General features: G+C 44.6%; 2 protein-coding genes and 1 pseudogene across 2 annotated transcripts; all 3 read right to left on the bottom strand.

The window, feature by feature from the left end:
- Positions 1-3,419: 3,419 nt before the first annotated feature.
- Positions 3,420-3,809, bottom strand: LOC134346454 (histone H2A-like). The gene has a single exon (XM_063047822.1). It carries the CDS (start codon positions 3,807-3,809, stop codon positions 3,420-3,422), a length of 390 nt encoding a protein of 129 aa, XP_062903892.1.
- A 1,036-nt stretch (positions 3,810-4,845) lies between these two features.
- On the bottom strand, positions 4,846-5,538 carry LOC134346453 (histone H1E-like). The gene has a single exon (XM_063047821.1). It carries the CDS (start codon positions 5,536-5,538, stop codon positions 4,846-4,848), a length of 693 nt encoding a protein of 230 aa, XP_062903891.1.
- Positions 5,539-21,600: 16,062 nt separating this feature from the next.
- On the bottom strand, positions 21,601-21,964 carry LOC134346451 (late histone H2B.L4-like; annotated as a pseudogene).
- Between the last annotated feature and the right edge of the window lie 1,079 nt (positions 21,965-23,043).

Here is a 23,043-nt window from a genome sequence, read left to right as displayed (position 1 = left end):
TTTGCCAACAAACCGATGCTTTGTATTGCATTGTATTTATTTTATTTCTTACATCCAAGGGAGTAAAAATCTTCCACAGGCGTGCTGGGCTGTCCGCACCACTCTCTGCAGTGTCCTGCGATTGAGGATAGTACAGTTCTCGTTCCAGACGATGACACAGCCAGTCAGGATAAGGGAGCAGATAAAACACTGAAAACTCAAATAGAAGTTTATTCAGGATTTTAAAAAAGGTACGAAATGTAGTGGGGAGGAGACTTTGTAATAACTAGTTAAAGGAAGAATATTCTTAAGGATGATTTGGAAGAGGGGACTGAGTGTAATGTAGCAAAATTTGCTGATGACACTAGACTGAGTGGAAAAGAAAATTGTACAGAGGATGTGGAGAGTCTGCAGAGGGATATAGATAGGTTAAGTGAGTGGGCAGATGGAATACAACGTTGGTAAATGTGAGATCATCCACTTTGGAAGGAATATCAGAGGAGCAGATTATTATTTAAATGGTGAAAGATTGCAGCATGCTGTTGTGCAGAGGGACTTGGGAATGCTTGTGCATGAATTGCAAAAAGTTGGCTTGTAGGTACAACAGGTTATTAAGAAGGGAAACAGAATGTTGGCCTTCATTGCTGGAGGGATTGAATTCAAGAGCAGGGAAGTAATGCTGCAACTATACAGGGTACTGGTGAGGCCGCACCTGGAGTATTGTGTGCAGTTCTGGTCTCCATACTTGAGGAAGGATATACTGGTTTGGAGGCAGTGCAGAGGAGGTTCACCAGGTTGGATCCAGGGATGAAGGGGTTAATCTATGAGGACAGATTGAGTCACCTGGGACTGTACTCTTTGGAATTCAGAAGAATGAGAGGGGATCTTATAGAAACATACAGAATTTTGAAAGGGATAGATAAGATAGAAGTAGGAAAGTTGTTTCCATTGGTAGGTGAGACTAGAACTCTGGGACATTGCCTCAAGATTCAGGGGAGAAGAGTTAGGATGGGGATGAGGAAAACTGTTTTTCCCAGAGAGTGGAGAACCTGTGGAATTCTCTGCCCAGGGAAGCAGTTGAGGCTTCTTCACTAAATATATTTAAGATACAGTCAGATAGATTTTTACATAGGGTAATTAAGGGTTATGGGGAAAAGGCAGGTAGTTTATGGACAGATCAGCCATGACCTTATTGAGTGGTGGGGCAGGCTCGATGGGCCGGATGGCCTACTCCTATTTCTTATGTAGAACAGGAAGAGACTTAGAGAAAGATACAGTGAGGAAACTAACCCCTCATCCACACCAGATCCATGGCAGTCATCAACCACACAATGACACTAATCCTCTCTTAATCTATTTTATTCTCCCTACATTCCTCTCAACTCCTCAGACTCTACAACTCACCCACAAACTAGGGGCTTTAGCAGCTGCCATTTAATATACTCATCTGCATGTCTTAGGGATGTTGAGGTAACCTGATCACCCAGTGGAAGCCCATACGGTTACAGACAGCACGTACAAACCCTGTACCGATAGCACCAGAGGTCAGGATCAAACCCGGGGCTTTGGTGCTTTGTGTCAGCAGCTGTGCCAGCGTCAAACCGGAATCTCTCAGCGGTTTTGTACTCATGTCTGGTTTATTTTATTCACACAGGGCAATGGGTACGTATTAGGAATGAGCTACCAGACGAAGTTGTAAAAACAGGTAAAATTTCAATGCTTAAAAGACATCTAGACAGGTACATGGATAGGAAAGGTTCAGAGAAGTATGGGCCAAGCTCACAGGAGGGACGAGCTCAGGCAGACACGCTGTGACCGTAGCCCTATGACTCGACAACATAAAGAGAGTTCTACAAAGCTTCGCCAGATCAGTTCCTTGGGTGGCAGGTTTGCTTTAACAGAGATTGAGCAGACTGATTCTTTATTCTCGAGAGTTTAGTGATCTCATTGAAAAAGATAAATTCATATAGACCTTGACAGAGTGTTTCACCTGGTTGAGGTCTTCATGCAATGAAAGGGGCGAGTGGCACAGGAGTGTAGCGTTTACAGTGCCGGCTGTCGAGGCTCAGTTCCCACTGCTGTCCGTAACGTATCTGTACATTCTCCCCATGAGAACGCGGGTTTCCTCTTGGTGCCCCGGCTTCCACCCACACTAAAAGTCGTACAGATCAGGGGTAGTGTGTTCTGGGGCTGCACTGGGGCCAGACACATGGCCCACTATTCTTAAGCAGTCAAATGCGCACTTAAGTCGGAGCTCATCTTGCAGTCGTCCAACTGGGCGCTGGACTCTCAGTCTGCGTGAACGCACACGCCGCCTTCCAAAGCGTCGCTCGAAATCCATCTCGAACAAACAGGTCTCCCGCGGGAGTATCGGTCTTTGCTCCTAGAAGCCATTCATCTGCACAAAGCACCTTGCGCAACAGGGGCGGCATCCTCGGCCATCTTCCCTCCTGTCTTCTCCCAGCTCCCGCCAAAAAACACACCTCAGCCCAGCTTTCTCCAGAACCTTCTCTCAATTCCACCGTTCTGATTGGCTGACAGCACAATCCTACCTTAGACAAGAAGCCTCTTATCTCAGCCGAAACCTAAATACAACAGACCGTCTTACAGAGCTGCTAACATGAAATACCTGCAGCTTAGCAGTACAAATCTTAACCATGTGTATTACTGTGCTTTACACCCTAGTTTGGAGAAATGCTTCAGTTTCAATATATGGATATATAGGTTATTTATATATAGTTAAATGACAATAAACTTGACAAGTAATTTCAGGTTTCAGAGGTTGGAAATGTCACATATTAAAGGCGAGGCAGGGGAACAAAGCACATGCATATCAACCATGGAACAAGTTAACGATATCTATCATGAAGTGGTGATGTAGTTCTTGGATAAAAGAGATCCAAGAATTAAGGTGAATTTATGAAGGGTACAAACTACCCAAGCTGGTAAGGTAGTAGTTATACTGAATACTCTCTAAGTGAAGTTCCTGACAAGATGGCCTAGAATTCTCTTCCGAAACTGTGTTAAAGCTGAAGTCATCTGGATATTGTGGTGCAAATATTTTACCTTGCAGGTGTAGACCACTTGCCCCTCAAGCCTGTCCTGCCTTTCATTTGTAGTGGTTTAGGATATCCAGTATGATCAAGGGTGATCTGTCTCGTCGCCGGTCCCCTTATCGGTTCTCCCATTTCCTAGTCTCCTAAAACTCCAAGACCCAATCCACCATCACAGTCCTCTGGGGTAAACAATTCACTCACCATCTTAACATGTTCCTCCAGTCCTAAACTGTTTAGAAACCTCTGGTAACTACCACGTTACACCTCCAAAATTATCTTATTCGAGGTATGGAACCAAAACGAAATTGTGATCAAGCACTTTAAAAATTGATTGGCTGGCTCTTAAAAGAGCCTTTGTTTTTTTTTAAATTTTGCCTGTTGTATTTAAGTATAAACTTTGCTAGGATGTCCCGTTTTCTTGGGCAGCAGCACAGCCTGGATGTTGGGCAGGACGCCACCCTGGGCGATAGTAACCCCTCCCAGCAGTTTATTGAGCTCCTCGTCGTTGCGGATAGCGAGCTGAAGGTGGCGGGGAATGATCCTGGTCTTCTTATTGTCTCGGGCAGCGTTGCCTGCCAGCTCCAGAATTTCAGCCGTCAGGTATTCTAGCACTGCCGCTAGGTAGACAGGGGCACCAGCGCCAATCCGCATAGCATAGTGACCCTTCCGTAGGAGCCGATGGATACGCCCCACAGGAAACTGCAAACCAGCCCGAGAAGAGCGAGTCTTCGCTTTAGCGCGACCCTTCCCTCCGGTTTTGCCACGACCTGACATGATCAGAGAGCTCCTTCACGCCCGAAACGAGAATGATGAAGCAACCCCGCGGCGTCTCCTTTTATAGCAATTTGGGCTCTAAATCCGCTTTCTGATTGGATAGCCAGGTATTCAAAATTGGACCAATGAGAAGACAAATCAGAAACAGCAGAAAATCTGCAATGCTGGAAATCCGAGCAACACACACACACACACACACACACACACACACACACACAATGCTGGAGGAACTCAGCAGGCCAGGCAATATCGACGGAAAAAAATACTTTTAGGGTTAGGTACTTTTTTCCATAGATGCTATCTGGTCTGCTAAATTCTACAGCATTTTGTGTAAGAAGACAAATCAGCTCCGTTTTCTAGATCGCTTGTTTGCAAGTCTAGATTAACCCAGCAAGGTTTTTCTACAAAAACATAATTATTATTCATTTTATTTAATATCCTTTAATCTTATAAATATTCCAGAGACTGGGATAAAGTAATTGTGTATTGAGTATACAATATATTTGATATGAACCATTGACGTCAGGTCTAAAAGGTTAACATGATTTATATTGAATAATTTAATTTCAGTAAAAGTTGTCAAATGTCATGAATTGCTGCAAAATTTCCCATCAAGCTTATTTTTAAAAAATATTTTTTATTACAAACGAGCAAAAAAAACCAGCATATCCACAAAAACCACAACCATAGCAAAATCAAATTAAATATTGAGCAGCAAGAGAGAAAAATGAGAAAAATATGAAGGCAGAAGTAAACATAGTTTTATTTTCGATATAGACCTGTTTTATACTATTAGTTTGGACAGCAAACGCATAAAAAGGATGAAGAATTTGCTTGTCAGCATGCGTGTGATACAGTAAAATACATATCCGGCATTTGTTGAACTTTTCCAAATTTATATGGATTATTGAAAGGATTGAAAAAGATGTTAAAGCTTGATTGTGCCGTAATGTGCCTTTAATATCTATAGCCCTTCGATAGAAATGTGTGCGTGGCTCTGAAAAGAGCCTTTTGTGTTCGGATAGTTGGCTTCCATCTATCTGTTTGACGGCCTGGCTGCCCTGTAAACAGCGGGCCGCTTGGGCGCTTTTTTGGCCATGGCGGTCGTGCACTTGCGAGGGCTTTTGGCCGCCGGCTTCCGGGCAGTGGGCTTGGTTGCTACGGCTCTTTTCCGGGCAGCTGGCTTGGTTGCTGCGGCTCTTTTCCGGGCAGCTGGCTTGGTTGCTGCGGCTCTTTTCCGGGCAGCGGGCTTGGTTGCTGCGGCTCTTTTCCGGGCAGCGGGCTCGGCTACTGCGGCTCTTTTCCGGGCACTGGGCTCGGCTGCTGCGGCTCTTTTCCGGGCACTGGGCTCGGCTGCTGCGGCTCTTTTCCGGGCAGTGGGCTTTGCGGCTGCAGCTCTCTTCCGAACCACCTTTTTGCTCTGCTTCTCGACCTCTCTCTGCTCGCCTTCCCCCTCCTGATTCGAGCGGAGAGCGGAAGCAGAGCTGCCGGCGGAACCTTTGCAACGCAAGGTGTCGGGCGGCTGACGAGGGCGGGAGCCGGCGGCCGAGGTGGTCTTCACGGCGCCCAGCTTGGTCGCCTGGCGCTCCTTGGTGGCGGCCACCGTGCCTTTCTTCTTCTGTGCCCTATAACCTGCCTTCTTCTTGGCAGCCGAGAGCAGGCCACTGGTGGCAGGAAAGGGGCAGTTGGGAGCCGCGCCCTCGTCGTTAGCAGGAACCATGTCAGCCATCCCACGCACTCGCCTCAAGACGCGGCGCGGCGGCGGCTGCTCTCCTTTTAAAGGCGGGAAGCGGACGAGGTGGAACCAACCTGCTCCTGCTCACGGAGTTGGGTTCGCCCCGGCACGTCGCCCACCCCGCAGCTCTTCAAGTTGTATACAGTACTGTACTTTTCCTTTGGCCGGGTTCAACACTTCCGGAACCTAACCTCGGGCTGTATTACTTTTTTGTTTCCTTTTCAATTTCCTCTATTGTTTTTTTTTGGTTAAATTATGTCAATTTAAGTTTCTGTTAATGCTTATAATATGCTGTGTACCAAGTTATTTTCCATTGAATTTATTTCCTGCGTACGCATACCTCTGCAACAAACCTGACTTTGAACTTGCTGCTTTAACCCCGCGGATTTTGGGAAACGGCGAATCGTCTCTATTCTCTCCCCCTTTGGAAGACATCTGCTGAAATGGATGAAGAAATACGCGTAGAAAGAGTTTTGTTTTACTCTTGGCAGCTGCCCTTACTTTCTTTGAAAGATCTGTGACTCATTTCAGGGCAACTGCGTGGCCATTTAGTAGTTCAAGGCCTGATCTGCCATAGAACATAGAAATCTACAGGTCTTTCAGCCCACAATGTCGTGTAGACCATGTAACCTTCTCTAGAGACTGCCTAGAATTTTACTAATGCATAGCCCTCTATTTTTCTAAGCTCCCTGTACCTATCTAAGAGTCTCTTAAAAGACCCTATTGTATCCGCCTCCACCACCGTTGCTGGCAGCCCATTCCACGCACTCACCACGCTCTGAGTAAAAAAAACTTACCCCTGACATCTCTGTACCTACTCCCCAGCAGCTTAAACCTGTGTCCTCTTGTGGCAGCCATTTCAGCCCTGGGAGAAAGCCTCTGACTATCCACATGATCAATCCTTCTCTTATACACCTCTATCAGGTCACCTCTCATCCTCAGTCGCTCCAAGGAGAAAAGGCCAAGTTCACTCAACCTGTTCTCATAAGGCATACTCCCCAATCCAGGCAACATCCTTGTAAATCTCCTCTGCACTCTCTCTATAGCATTTACATCCTTCCTGTAGTGAGGTGACCAGAACTGAGCACATTACTTGGATCTGACCAAGGTCTTCTATAGCTGTAACATTACCTCTTGTCTCCTGAACTCAATCCCACAGTTGATGAAGGTCAACACACCATACGCCTTCTTAACAACACTGTCGACATGCACAGCAGCTTTGAGTGTCCCCAAATCTTGCTGATCTTCCACACTTACCATTAACATTATATTCTGTCTTCAAGTTTTTGACCTAACGAAATGAACCACTTCACACTTACCTGAGCTGATCTGCATCTGCCACTTCTCACCCCAGTTCTGCATCCTATCAATGTTGTGCTATAACCTCTGACAACCCTCCAGACTTTCCACAACACCTCCTACTTTTGTGTCACCTCCCCAACTTTTGTGTCATCAGAAACAATCTGTCTTAAAACCGTATTCCTGATCAATCTAACTCTTCCCTCCGAGATTGCCTTCCATTTGTCTTTTATCTATGCACCTATCTGAGAGTCCATTCAATGTCCCTAATGTATGTGCCTCTGCCACCATCCCTGACAGCACATTCCAAGCATCCATCACTCTCTGTGATTAAAAAAACACCTATGTCTGACATCCTTCCTATATGTTTCTCCAATCACCCCTTGTATTAGCTATTTCCATGTTGGGGGAAAATAGTCCTGGCTGTCCACTCAATCTATGCCTCTTATCATCTTGTACAACTCTATCAAGTCACCTCTTAGTCTCCTTCACTGCAAAGAGAAAAGCTCTAACTTGCAAAACCTATCCTCATAAGACTTGCTCCCTAATCCAGGGACCATCCTGGGGAATCTCCTCTGAACCCTCTCTAAAGTTTCTACAACCTTCCTATAATAAAGCAACTAGAACTGAACACAATATTCCAAGTGTGGTCTAACCAGAGTTTTATGGAGTTGCAACATTACCTCACAATTCTTGAACTCAATCCTCGTCTAACTGGGGATGTGACTAAACACATTGATGAAGGAAGAGCAGTAGGTGTGGTGTATATGGATTTCAGCAAGGCATTTGATAAGATACCCAATGCAAGGCTTATTGAGAAAGTAAGGAGATATGGGATCCAAGGGGACATTGCTTTGTGGACCCAGAACTGGCTTGCCCACAGAAGGCAAAGAGTGGTTGTAGACGGGTCATATTCTGCACTGAGGTCGGTGACCAGTGGGGTGCCTCGGGGATCTGTTCTGGGACCCCTACTGTTTGTGATTTTTATAAATGACCTGGATGAGGAAGTGGAGGGATGGGTTAGTAAGTTTGCTGATGACACAAAGGTTGGGGGTGTTGTGGATAGTGTGGAGGGCTGTCAAAGGTTACAGCGGGACATTGATGGGATTCAAAACTGGGCTGAGAAGTGGCAGATGGATTTCAACCCAGATAAGTGTGAGGTAGTTCATTTCGGTAGGTCACATATGATGTATTAATGGTCAGACTCTTTGCAGTGTGGAGGATCAGAGGGATCTTGGGGTCCAAGTCTATAGGACACTCAAAGTTGCTGTGCAGATTGACTCTGTGGTTAAGAAGTCATATGGTGCATTGGCCTTCATCAATCGTGGGATTGAATTTAAGAGCCAAGAGGTAATGTTGCAGCTATATAGGACCCTGGTCAGACCCCACTTGGAGTACTGTACTCAGTTCTGGTTGCCTCACTACAGGAAGGATGTGGAAACCATAGAAAGGGTGCAGAGGAGATTTACAAGGATGTTGCCTGGTTTGAGGAGTGACGGAAGATGAGAGGTGACCTGATAGAGGTGTACAAGATGATGAGAGGCATTGATTGTTTGGATAGTCAGAGGCTTTTTCCCCAGGGCTGAAATGGCTAGCACGAGAGGACACAGTTTTAAGGTGCTTGGAAGTAGGTACAGAAGAGATGTCAGGGGTAAGTTTTTTTATGCCGAGAGTGGTGAGTGCGTGGAATGGGCTGCCAGCGGCGGTGGTGGAGGCAGATATGTTAAAGTCTTTTAAGAGACTCCTGGACAGGTACATGGAGCTTAGGATAATAGAGGGCTATGGGTAGCCCTAGGTAATTTCGAAGGTAAGGACATGTTCGGCACAGCATTGTGGGCTGAAGGGCCTGTATTGTGCTGTAGGTTTTCTATGTTTCTGATGAAGCCCAACACACTATACACCTTCTTAACCACCCTATCAAACTGCATGGCAAACTTGAGCAATGTATGGATGTAGTTCCCAAGATCCTTCTATCCCTCCACACTGCTGAGCATCCTGCCAACAACGCTAAACTCTACCCTCAAGTTCGACCTTCCAATGTGTATCACTTCAAACTTCACTGAGTTGAGCAGTTTCTTAGCTCAATTCCACGTCCAATCGATTTCCTATTGTAACCTACAGTATCCACAACTCCGCCTAGCTTTCTATTCTTTTAAATTAGGTAATTCTCATTCTTCTAAATGCTAATGAATACACCCTCGATCGATATAATCTTACCTCAAACACTGGAGAAGTAATCTTGGAAATCCAAAGAATTGGTGGATTTTCAAGCATTGAAACAAAGCTAAGGATTTTATGTGTGAATTGCTGATTTCAGTCTTGAAAATTTTGAGTCATTGATTCATTCATTTTGATTCAATCTAGAGGTATAGAATATAAGAGCAGGGATGTGAATATAAGAGCAGGGATGTGATGTTGAGGCTCTATAAGGCACTCGTGAGACCATACTTGTAGTATTGTGTGCAGTTTTGGGCTCTTTATTTTAGAAAGGATACACTGACATTGGAGAGGGTTCAGAGAAGATTCCCAAGAATGACTCCAGGAATGAAAGATTTATCATATGAGGGACATCTGGCAGCTCTTGGACTGTACTCCTTGGAGATTAGGAGAATGAGGGGGGATCTTATAGAAACATCCCGAATGTTAAAAGGCCTGAATAGATTAGGTATGGCAAAGTTATTTCCCATGGTAGGGGAGTCTAAGACAAGAGGGCATGACTTCGGGATTGAAGGATGTCCTTTAGAACAGGGAAGCGGAGAAATTACTTTAGTCAGAGGGTAGTAAATCTGTACAATTTGTTGCCACGAGCGGCTGTGGAGGCCAGGTCATTGGGTGTATTTAAAGCAGCAATTGATAGGTTCTTGATCATCCAGGGCATCAAAGGGTGTGGGGTGAAGGCAGGGGAATGGGGATGACTGGAAGAATTGGATCAGCCCATGATTGGATGGCGGAGCAGAGTTGATGGGCTGAATGGCCTACTTCTGCTCCTATATCTTATGGTCTTATGGCTAAAACAGTATCACCCGAACATTAACTAACTCACAGTGCTTTGTATGAGACCCCTATAAAGAACTGATGTGGTTTGGAAACCTTTTCGGTTACCATATTATGTTAAAATCTTGTCCATTGTTAGAACCAAGAACTGAACACTCCAACACTTTCTACTCGTGTTATACATATCGGTACTACATTGAAAGCCGGCAGTTGGGTAAAAGGATGAGATTCTTTCCGTTCTTGAGCACCCTTATAGGTGTTGCTATCCATATTTTTCAATAATAGTTTGTTATAGACCAAACACTCAAGTAAAGAGGTGCCATGGTAGTGTGGTAGTAGTTAGCACAATGCTATTACAGTATTAATTTCGGAGCTGAATTCTGGCGCTGGTCCCCGTAAGGAGTCTGTGTGTTCTCCCTGTGGAATGCAGGTTTTCCTCAGGCTTCCTCCCACAGTCCAGACGTAGGTTAGTAGTTGATTGTGGATTGTTCTGTTACAGTTAATCGGGGTTGCTGGGGGCAGTATGGCCGAAAGGCTGGAAGGGCTGGCTGGCTAAGTAACTAAATAAAGGCTGTAACTGTCTACCGATGTGCAGTCGAGAGCACCTGACTACACTACATCACTACACTCTGGCAGATGGGAAATCTCAGCAACGGGCAGTCAAAACTGTTCAATGCATCACCTGCACTATCCAACTGCGCCCCCCCGCCACCCCTATAGGGTAAGTATGCAAGGAGGTGCCAGAATAGGGCTAGCAATATCATGAAAGATCCCAGCCAGCCTGGTCACGGACTGCTTGTCCCACTCCTGTCAGGGAGGAGTCTACACAGCACCCACGCCAGGACCACCAGACTCAAAAACCGTTACTTTTCTCAAAGCAGTTAGGCTGATCAACAGGTCCACACCCCCAACCACCACTCCACACCCCCAACCACCACTACTTCATCATTTTCTTATGTGCAGATATACCTGTGCCCAGTGTCACTTTATGGACATACAATCAATCTATGTATATAAGCTACCTATGTATGTATACTTATTGTGTTTTGTGTGTTAATGTGTTTCTTTTCATAACAAACTGGATCTGGAGTGGCAATTATTTCATTCTGCTTTACATTTGTGTACTGGAAATTACATTAAATAATCTTGAGTCTTCATAGAATCATTGCATTTTCAAAACTGCTTTATGCATTCTGATACCAAAAATACTATCAATTTTCCCGGACAGAATACAAGTGTATTACACTGACATTAATGACTCTTACTATCTTGTTTCTACATTCACCTCCAGGTAGTTTGGAGGCCCAGAGTGGAGGACTTGTCTGTGTGAGCGAGAGGGAAAAACAATGGGGCTTGTGTTGCTCTGCTGATTTGCTGATTCTCGAGCTGGAGAACTCGAAATAAAAAGCAACACCTCTGACTGACGGTAACATTGAAATAATGACTGTTGTCTCCCCTGTTGCCGTGGAAGGAGCGATTATCTATCCCTCCCTTGTTAGAGAGAGAGAGAGAGAGCCGATGGGGTGTCGAAAATGTTAGAGTGAGCAGCTAGCTTCTGATGGACTGTAGACCATGGTCTCTCTTTGGGGGCTTCGCTGTTGCTGGCGTGGTGGGTGACGGGTCTGCCGATGCTTTACGCTAAGGGGAAGGGGGAGAGGGTTGATGGTACTTGCTGCTGCTTGTGCGTGAGAGAGGGGCAAGAGGCTTTGGGTTTTTTTCCTACTCTTTGGGCTTTTTTTCTTCTGTTTCGAGGATGTATGTTGAGGGTAAGAATTTCAGGTTGTATACCGTATACATTCCCTGATATTAAATGGAACTATTCAGCTGTTGACCATGATGGACATGCTGTGTTGGTGCTGAAATACTTGTGGGTGACCCACAGCACATCAGCAGGTTGTGTTGGTCATTGACGCAAATGACTCATTTCACTGCATGCTTTGATGTCAATCTGATAAACACATCAACCTGAATCTGTGACGCCATTGAATATTTCTGCTTCCAAAATGTATTAAAAGTGGCCTCATTGCCAATTCTATCCACTTTCTTCAGATATTTTCATAAATATATATTTTGGAACAGTTAATTCAAAGGGAGTTTTCACATGTTCATACAAGTTTCATGGTACAGAAAGATGTCTTTTAATCCCCCACACATCATGCGGCTTGTAAGAATAATCCAGTTTATCTCTTTCCCGGTCTTACAAAAAGTAATGGATGTGGTCTGTCCATCATGGGTGAAGCCCTTCACACCACTGAGCACGTCTACATGGAACGTGCTGCCAGGGATGGTGGTAGTTACATCAGGGACATCTGAAGGATTCTCACATATGCCTCAGTTCCCGTGACTTCCGGTTTAACATGGCGCCGGTGAAGCAGAGCGACGAGTTCCTGGTGGCAAACAAAACTAAATTACTGTACTAATCACAATTTTTCTCTGAACCAATCACTGCCGTCACTAGCCTGCGACTTCCCTTCTGGAGCTGAGCTGTTGAACGGCTGGTACAACCTGGCGTTTCTGTGATGTGAAAGGAGATCTCTAAGGCGCAGGATGGGTGCGGTGTGGCAGGTGCAGGCCAAGAGAGAGCGGTGAATGAACCAAAGTTTGGCCGTCGCAGCAGCCGATTTGGGGGTGAGGCGAGGCGGGACTCAGGCCCGAGAAGCAGGCCACGAACCATTGTTTGGATGATTGAAGTCCTGAGCCACACTGAAGGGTCAGATCAAGGCAGTGGGGCCCAGGCCCGAGAATGTAATGAAGCAGCAGGGTCCTGGTCCTGACAGTGAGGAGCGACCTGCTGTTTGGCCAACGTAGGCGCTGGGCCAGGTTGTAAAGATCAGGGTGTTAGGGCTGGAGGAGAAGGATGGGTGGTGATCAGTTCACTGCTCCCTGAGGTTTGCTTGTCTCTGCACTGATGACCGGCTTTGCGACTCTGGACTCACTTTCGTGAACTACAGTTCTGAATATAATTGGCTTACTTCCATGGTTTGCATGGTTTCATTTCTACCTGCACATTGGGTGTTCGACGGTCTTTGTTTTAATGGGTTCTACTTGGTTTCTTTGTTTTCAGGCTGCCTGTAAGCAGACGAATCTCAAGGTATACATACTTTGATAATAAATGTACTTTGAACCTTGAATAATATAAACCCATTCTAATTCCAAATGATTCCAGTGAATCTTTGCAAAGGAGATTTACAAGGACTTTACCTGGATTGGAAAGCGTACCTTGTGAGAATAGGTTGAGTGAACTTGGCCTTTTCTCCTTGGAGTGATGGAGGATGAGAGGTGACCTGAGAGAGATGTATAAGATGATGAGAGGCATTGATGGTGTGGATAGATAGAGGCTTTTTCCCAGGGCTGAAATGGCTAACATGAGGGGGCACAGTTTTAAGGCGCTTGGAAGTAGGTACGGGGGAGATGTCGGGGTAAGGTTTTCATACACAGTGGAGTTGGTCCTCCCAGCCCTTCGGCCATTCTGCACTCAGCAGTCCCGATTAACCCTAACCTAATCACAGGACAATTCACAATGAACAATTAACTTACTCCCTATGTCCAGCTTTTTCCCAGGGTTGAAATGGGGCCAACGCGAGGGGGCATAGTTTTAAGATGCTTGGAAGTAGATACAATGGGAATGTCAGAGGTATGTTTTTCACACAGAGAGTGGCGGGTGCGTGGAATGCACTGCCAGCAATGGTGGTGGAGGCGGATACAATAGGATCTTTTAAAAGACCCTTAGATAGGTACATGGAGCTTAGAAAAATAGAGGGGCTATGCATTAGGGAAATTCCAGGCAGTTTCTAGAGAAGGTTACATGGTCGACACCACATTGTGGGCTGAAGGGCCTTTAATGTGCTGCAGATTTCTAAGTCCTATCTTTTCTAAGACCTTTAAATTCTTCCTGTGTAGTGATTGGCAGAATTTGACGTGTTGGGGTCCACACAATGACTCAGTAAATTATAGATGGTTGATATTGCTCTCCTGCCTTAGTAACTTTGCTTTCAGATACAAAGTCCTGTATTCAACTGCAGCTTGAACTACCACTTTCAGAAATGTGTGCACTTTTAACGCTGATGTGTCTCAGGAATGTAAACATTTTAGGAACAGCTTCTCCTCCACCACCACCAGATGTCTGAATAGTCCATGAACCAAGTAACACCACTTCATTATCTTTACAACAAATTTCACAATACATGCCAGTGACAACAAAACTGCTTCTGATTGTGTCCTTGATATCTTTATCCTTATTACTAGGTATCACAATGTGCACTAGCAATGTCAGAACCCAAGTGCAGGGGAAAGATGGTGACCAAGGTTTTGTTTATAAAAATTCCAACAGAACATTGGTGGTTTTGTCGGAGTGACGTCGCAATATGTACCATTCTCAAAACTAGGACCCCCGCGATCAGCACTAATCAGGCTTCTGCTTAAATAATACAACTACCATGGAAACCCCAAACATATCAAAATAAATTCAAAGCAAGCTCAAACAGAAATCACCAGCAGACCAAATTACAAAGGTTGATTCACTCGAGAGGAAAAAACATAAGGAACTCTAAGCAACTATCAACTCTTGTTAAACAACAATGAACCACTTCAGGTGCTCTAAAAACTTTGGAGCCCAACATTCTCTGGCTCCCCGCTCAAGTCCGAAGAACTCATTACAACTGGGTACTCTTTTGAAAATCTGCGTGTTAAATTTCACTTGTCAATTGCCCACTAGTCCGCTTGGATCTATTGTAATCTAATCTCTCTTCTCCTCACGGTCATCCACACTATTCAAAATTGCCATCCACATGCACAAGTCAAAGTCATTAATGTATACCAGGAGAAGCAGAGATACTCTTACCCATTCCTGAGGAACTCTAACACTATCTCCATTCCAGTGTGGGCAGCATCTTGTCCCTGAGCCAATTACCCAATTCATATCACCACCAGAATTCTAAAAAATTCAGTCCTCTTCAGTTTTCCTGATGTGTTTTCTGAATGACCTATGGAAGTCCATCATAAAATACTGACCATTTCCCTTATTCAAAGGAATTCAATTCCATTAGTTGAAAACAATATTTCCCCAATAACTATAGTTTGCTTTCATGAATTTACTCTTCTCCAAGTCACAATTAGTAAAGCGTGAAATGCTTTAAGGGGAATCTGCGGGGATCTTCTTCACTCAGAGGGTGGTTTGAGTGTGGAATAAGCTGCCAGCAGAAGGGGAGGGTGAAGTTTCTACATTTAAGAGAAATTTGGATAGGTACGTGGATGGGAAGGGGATGGAATACTGTGGTCTGGGTGCAGGTTGACAGGACAAGAAATTAATGGTTTGGAACTGACTAAATGGGCCAAAGGTCCTGTTTCTGTGCTGTAGTACTCTATGACCCTTATTTTGTTCTGAATTTTTGTTTCTAGCTGTTGTGATTTGGGCACCAGGGTAGCGTAGAGGTTAACGCAGCGCTGTGACAGCTCGGAATCAGAGTTCAGAGTTCAATTCCAATGACTTCTGTAAGAAAGCTTGTATGTTTTCCCCATGTGTGCGTGATTTTCCTCCAGATGCTCTGGTTTCCTCCCACAGTCTAAAGACATACTGGTTAGTAGGTTAATTGGTGATTGTAAATTGTCTTGTGTTTAGGCTAGGGTTAAACTGGTGGTTTGCTGAGTGGTACAGCTTGATGGGTTGGAAGGGCCGGTAATAAATAAATAAAATACATAATTGCAAGTTTTATTCTGAGCAAACTGACCAAAGTCTTTACTTCATACCGTTGCCATGAACTGTGACTGTTATCCAGAGTTCTGATAGTCAGTTATCCATTCTGTGAAATGAACTTTAGAGTTATTGGAAAGATGAGCTCTTGCTGTTTTATGATACTCTGCGCACATCTTCCGGCATCTGACACCTACCTATGATTTCACTCTAATAATAGCATTTGAGAGTTATGGAGTTATAGAACACTGCAGCACAGGGGATCCGGGGGAGTGATAAGCAGGCATGAAGAGCTAAGAGGCCAAAATGAGGAATAGAAGAAGAAGAAGAAGAAGGGAGGGGAAGGATTTTTTAACCAGAGGCTCACGGAGTGGTAGTTAAGGATAGGAGGAACTCTGTCAATGTTAAGGTGGCGGAAAGGTGGGGTGAACATTGATGCAACATAGGTGAGGGCAGCATCAATGGTGGAGGAATGGAAACCCCATCCTTTGAAGAAGACACTTCTGAGGTCCTGGAAAGGAAAGCCTCATCCTAGGAACAGACGCAGCAGAGGTGATGGAACTGAGAAACTGGAATGGAACTTTTACAGGAGACAGTGTGGGAAGAGGTATAGTCAGGATATTGCGTAGGCAGAAGAGATTGGTTTAGTTAGCCATTTGATTATTAATTAAATTTGTCTGCCACAACATTGTGGGGCAAAGGGCCTGATCCTGTACCATACAGGATCTATGTTCTGTGTCCTAAAAGAAACTGCAGAAGTTTGTTTGTTTTTAATTGTTTTCGAGAAACATGCATTCTCTTATGGGACAAGTGTATCAAAAAGAACAGTCATTTTAAGATATAGATTGTTTTGACTTTAATAACACTTGCATCTTCCACTCTTAATTGCATTCACAAAAGCTTTTATTGACAAAGAAAGTAACTACATTTTAGATTTTGCACGTTAGAAATATAAACCAGACCATTAACATTTTGTATACTTTAACGTTCCATGAAATTAACAAAGCTTGGCAAAACAGAATAGAAGAACGTTAACATGGCCAGGTAAATACATAAAAGTTTTTGAATCCTGTTCTAGAAGTATAGATTTCAATCAATCCAGTTCAGGATTAACGTGCTATAATTAAACAGACACCCAAAATATTCGAGCCACTTGGACATCATTTTAAGTTCTTGGCCAACACTTGTCAGTGGATATACGTTTATACTCGTATTGTTGCTGAAAAAGCTGAAGAAATATTGCACAACACCTCGTTTACTGCACATTTTGCTATGTAGGAATAATCTAACCTCCTCCCCAACCCCTCAGTTTAATCTCGTTGCTGCTAAATTCAAATAAGCAATGCCATAATTAAAGCGGAACTTTTTGTTGACTTTAAATAAGAATAAAACCAGCCGGGAACGATTAACTGTGCATCACTTCTCAGGGTTCCCTCTGTAAGAATACGTTAAAATTGTTCTCCACAGTACCCGGGCGAATGAAGGACGCTAGATTAAATACTTCGAAGCTTGATGTGCGGAAACCGGGAAAACAGACGGAAACCCGTTTATAATCCATGTTATCACGGTTTCTCGATTATAGTTATGCAGATTGAACTAAAATAATAACAAAAAAAAACTTACCTGGCCAAATGAAATAATCACGGCCGTTGAACATGCTTGACGAATCTTGACGACACGATTTTAGCTGCAGACGAAGGGAGAATGCATCTGTTCATCTGTGTAGACAAACGTTTCCACTACAGTACCGAAAATAAGCAAGTCAGAAATCTGTATTAAAATAACTGTAAATTATCTATTTATTAGAAGATTTGCGTAAAGAATAGCTGAATGTTAAAATGATAATGGTAAAAGATTCAAATCATTCAGCTAAGCCATGCTCCGTCGTATTTAGAAAGACTGTTCTAAACAACATAATAATTTAGAATATTTTTATTACTCTTTTTCAGAAAAGCAGGAACTAGTAATTTAAAAAATACCGCTTTTTAAAAATACCGCGGACATTTATCAAGCTAAGAGATCTCATTGGCTTAATCTCATCGAATTTAAGCATTCCAATTGGTGTACAATTTGTGCTATCGTAGTCACAATCACGAAAGAATTCAAGCGAAATACAAACTGTAAAATGAGTCTTTTTTTCTGGAAATTTTACCTTCAACTGGCCGGCGTAGGAGGAATACTTTCATCCCGAGAAGCCGATGAAGTTTCGGCCGTTTTCAGCAGGAGAAGGAGCAGAACGCAGGTTTTTCATCGTCCGCCTGAAATGCTCTTCGACTGGGGGACAGCCGGTGCAAAAAGTGACTGGCATCGGAGAAACTGCAGCTGGCGGATCAGGAATGGATGGCTTTGGGGAGCCGGGGCGTGCGGATTTGACGGGGATAGGGGAGGTTAGCATGACAGAAAAGCACAGGATTATCGACGGGATCAGTTTGGGAGGGAAGAGGGAGGACCCGGGTTTGCTCTTCCCCGTCCGCCTCCGCCTTATAAATACGGCTGTCGGCGCCGGGTCTCGCCGAGAGAGAGAGAAGGAGGTGGCAGCAGAGCGGCTTCTGGTGGGCTCCGGTATGGCGGAAAACCAGAAGACGGTAGACGGCAGCGATTCCGGTGAAAAGGGAGGCGGTGGCGGCTCCACCCCGCCGCAAGGTCGGATGGCACCGGACAAGGATGGGGCGGTGAAGAAAAAGAAGCAGCAACAACCGTCGCGGCAACAGGTTCAGCCAAAGGCGCCGCCGCGGCCCAAGAAGCCGCAGAATGGCCCCACCATCACCGACCACGTCCTCAATTTGGCGGCAGCTACCAAGGAGAGGCGTGGCATCTCGCTGGCAGCCCTGAAGAAAGCGCTGTCGGCCAAGGGTTACGATGTGAACCGCAACAACGCTCGCGTCAACCTGACGGTACGCCAGCTGGTGCAGAAGGGCTCGCTGGTGAAGACTAGCGGCCTCGGCGCCGCCGGTTCCTTCAAGCTGAACCGGGTGGCGGCTCCCAAGCAGGAGAAGAAAGAGACGAGCCGCAGGAAGGCGGCTTGGCGCACTCCTGCCCCTTCCAAGAGGACGCGGAACAAGAAGAGGAGCCCAAGGCGCCAGACTAAGCCACGGAAGACCACCGCTCGTCCCCTCAAGCGCCGGCCCAAAACGGGCGCCCGGCCCCGCGCCAAAGCCAAGGCCCGTGCCCGACTCAAGCCTAAAGCAGGCAGGGCTGGGACGGCACAGGTCTATCGCCGGTACAAATCTGCCAAAGGCAAAGTGAATCGCGGGCGGACCCGGCGGCCGGTGGGGCGCCAACGCCAACTCGGATCCCGGCGCTACTAGAGGCAGCCGCAGACTGTCACCTCGAAGGGCAAGAAATGGCTCTTTACATTAAACGGCTCTTTTAAGAGCCACCAAACATTAGCAAAAGCAGCAAAACCGCGCCACGTGTCTGCTCGAACAACCAGTTTGGCTTCAAATCCCCAGTAAACTTCCCAGTGCATATACTTGTTACTCAACTATGATGCTCTAACATTTAGATTAGATACAATAGAAATATTTCATCTAATTCACTATTTCATTTGCAATATCCTTATAAAGATTAATTTTGCCTCGTGTTTTATCTGCGGAATTTTCGCCTTAGGGAGAGATCCAACTATCCTAAACATGAGATCTAATCAATCTGATGAACCACTGCTATGTCTTATGGGGTTGAATGGGATGCGGGATCAGCCATGAAATGGCGGAGCGGACTCGATGGGCTGAATGGCCCAATTCCGCTCCTATGTCTTATTGTCTAATTAGACCCCCCCCCACCTGCTTGACTATAGACCCAGCCACTTTATAATGCTTTTCACATTGTATTTTAGTATTCGTGCATATTCTGTTCCGTGCCGTCATTTTAACACTCTCAAAATGCTGGAGGAACTCAGCAGGTCAGGCAGCATCTTTTGAAAGGGATAAACGGCCCAGAAAATCAACCGTCCATAGATGCTGTCAGACTTGATGACTTTCTCCAGCATTTCGCGTGTTTTGCTTCGATAATTCTGTTTCTTCAGTGAACTAGGTTGAGACCAAACTCTAATCCTTTTCCTTAATAAGCACGGTAACCAAAGCAGACTTAAAATTTAACATTATGGAAGTTTTTTAAAATTGCCCTCTGGAATTCCAATGAAAGAAACAGCATTTTCCTTTGTTTCAAATGACGTGTTAGTTTTTCAAACCAAAACATTTTGCGCATAGTCTGGAGCATGCAAGCTTTATCAAGGTTCTAAGTAAATTTATTATCAAAGTATGTCTATGTTACCATACCTTGAGATTCATTTTCTTGAAGACATTTACGGTAAATGAGAAATACTGTAGACATTTATGAAACTCTATCCATAAAGACTGACAACCACTGTGCAAATAAAAACAACACCGAGAACATGATTCGTAAAGGGTTCTTGAATGAGAATCTGTAGGTTGTAGAATCAGTTCAGAGCTGTGGTGAGTGATGTTATCCACGCTGATCAGGAGCCTAATGGTTGTAGAGTAGTAACTGTTGCTGGACCTGGTGGTGTGGGACCTCGGACTTCTGTACCTCCTGCGAGGCAGTAGCGAGAAGAGAGCATGAACTGGATGGTGGTGGTGGTGGGGGGGGGGGGGTGTCTTTTGTTGAAAGATGCTACTTTCTTGTAGCGGCGCTCTGTGTAAATGTACTCAATGGTGAGAAGGTCTGTGCCTGTGATTCACTACGTTCCATTCCTGGGCATTGATACAACCCGTTAGCTAACTTCTTTAACAGAAGTTTGTCAAGGTTTTCGGTTATGTGCCAAGTCTACGCAAACTTCTAAGAAAATAGAGGCACTGATGTGTCGTCTTTACGATGACACTTATGCGATGGTTACAGAGCAGATGCTTTAAATCTGCCAAAGAACTGAAAGAAAATAAAGGATAACAACAGGAATTCTGCAGATGCTGGAAGTTCAAGCAACACACATCAAAGTTGCTGGTGAACGCAGCAGGCCAGGCAGCATCTCTAGGAAGAGGTACAGTCGACGTTTCAGGCCGAGACCCTTCGTCAGGAAAATAAAGGATGGTTTTTTAACCTAAGTTTTTAAGAGAGGTTCAAGGTAACGTTGGCAAGATAATATCATGCCTACAGCAAGATGTGTAAATGATGTACAGTATTTGATATTTGCTGCCAGAAAGACCCGCACTAGGTTTTTGGCATACACTGGGAGGACCAGGGCAACAGGAAGCACAACAGGAGAAGTCAAAGCATCTCAAACAGAAGATGTTCCATTACTCTTTCTCATTATCGAAGGGTCAGGGTGCCTAGCCTTGTATTTAGTTTATAAGCGTTTTCATAGACAAAACAAAGGAATATTCTCAGAAACTAGTTACATAGATTTGGACAAATTTCCTTAAAATTGTACATTAATATTTGGTCAGCCTTGGTTTGGGGGATGGAATTCCGTAGGAATTTTATGTGTAAATAGTATCCCAACATTGTTGGACAAATTTTATTGCAATTAGGAACACAGAAGTTTGTATGAATTTTGTTGATGTGTCCGAAACACATCCCGTGATTATTATTGACGTCTGTTAAAAATGTGAATTGATATTGAGGTCAAACATAATTTGATATTGGTTATTCGAAATAAATTGAGACTTGGAGATGATGAGATTTTACTATTTTCTTTTGAATGTCCAATAATAAAATTAATTTGGATGGTTTCTTTTATATTCAAAACTCGTGGAATTTAAATATAGATTCTAAGTACAGATTGTTCACAAGTGAACGCCAAGGCATGGCTGCACCTTACATTTGAATACTTGAAATAATAGGACAAAATTTACTTTCTATAGGTTATTTTGATACCAAACTGAGACGAGGGTCTTCGAACTGAAAGGTTTACTTTCTTTCAAAACGCTGTCAGACATTAGTGCTTCCAGTATTTATTTTAAGAATTGCAGCCTTGGTTTTTTCGTTTTCATTATATCTAATGCGCTTCTAATTCGACGCCTACAAGTATTTTGCTGATCAGTTATGATCTCATTTTAACTTTGATTGGATGGCTCGCGGAAGAGCCGTTTGGTGGTTTAATCTTTTTCGGGGAGAATCTACTTGGAGCTCGTGTATTTGGTGACCGTTTTTGTTCCTTCCGAGACGGCGTGTTTGGCCAGTCCCCCGGGCAGCAGGAAGCGGACGGCACTCTGGATGTCCCGGGAGGAGATGGTCTGGCGGCGGGTGTATTGCACCAGGAAGGAAGCCTCGCTCGAAGATATCGGCGACGGACGAGTTGAGGATACTCATGGCCTTGGACGAAAGGCTCGTGTCCGGGTGGACCTGCTTCAGCACTTTATAGATGTAGGTGCTGTAGCTCTCCTTCCTGCTCTTCTTCTGTTTCTCGGAGCCCTTCTTTGACAAGATGCTCTTGGAACCCACAGCCGTGCCATTTGCGGGAACAGCATCAGCGGTCGACATTGCAAATACTGTAATTCCTCCTCAGGCTTGCCTGACTCAAAAACCCGATCAGTTCGACTAGTTTGGCACCCGAAAGGAATTAACCTCTTCGATCTGGCCAAAGTATTTAAGCACAGTTATTCCAATATTAAATACTAATCATCTGTCTGATATGCGCCGTTTTATGCAAATGAAGGGTGTTATGTTCACAATTCCAATTGGCTAATCCGTGCTCGGATGCACAAATAGCAGCCGGTATCGTGTTTCCATTCGTAACCGTAAAGAGAACACGGAGAACTTTAAAATGGCGAGGAAAAATACCGTTATTTAATAACCAAATTCGATTTTAAAACCTCGCCTCTAGAAACAAAAACAACAGGAATTCTGCAGATGCTGGAAATTCAAGCAACACACATCAAAGTTGCTGGTGAACGCAGCAGGCCAGGCAGCATCTATAGCAAGAGGCGCAGTCGACGTTTCAGGCCGAGACCCTTCGTCAGGACGAAGGATCTCGGCCTGAAACGTCGACTGCGCCTCTTCCTATAGATGCTGCCTGGCCTGCTGCGTTCACCAGCAACTTTGATGTGTGTTCCTCTAGAAACAATCTTGTTCAAATAAATTAATTTGTGTTGCAAAACATAAAGAAATTTGACTCATCTCAAAGGCTAAGAAGAAAAGCGAAGCCTGAGGCCTTCTGCAAGAACAGCAAAATACATTTAATATGGGAATGTTCTACGAGGTGTGCATATAATACAGCATCGCAGCAAATGTGAAATTTGTCCATACTTATTGGTGATTTGTTTCACCCAGGCTCCGCATTTACAGTGACATTTTGAGTCTATGGCGACTCCTAAGGTGTTAGTGCAAGACCCAATCTAACCCCGTTTATTACCGACCAGTTTGTACTCCTCTGCCCCTAGCCCCTTCTTTTTGTGGCTTCTGTCCCCTTCCTTTCCAGTCCTGATAAGGGATCATCTTGAAGGCTGACTGTTTATCCTCCTCCATAGATGCTGTCCAGCATTTTGAGTATGTTAGTGGAGATTTCCATCATCTGCAGAAATGCCTGTTAGAGGTAATCCATTCTGAACATTTTTACTGAA

This window comes from Mobula hypostoma, chromosome 5 (genome assembly GCF_963921235.1).
Source record: "Mobula hypostoma chromosome 5, sMobHyp1.1, whole genome shotgun sequence".
Lineage (NCBI taxonomy): Eukaryota > Metazoa > Chordata > Chondrichthyes > Myliobatiformes > Myliobatidae > Mobula > Mobula hypostoma.
This window is presented reverse-complemented; position numbering and strand designations above follow the sequence as displayed.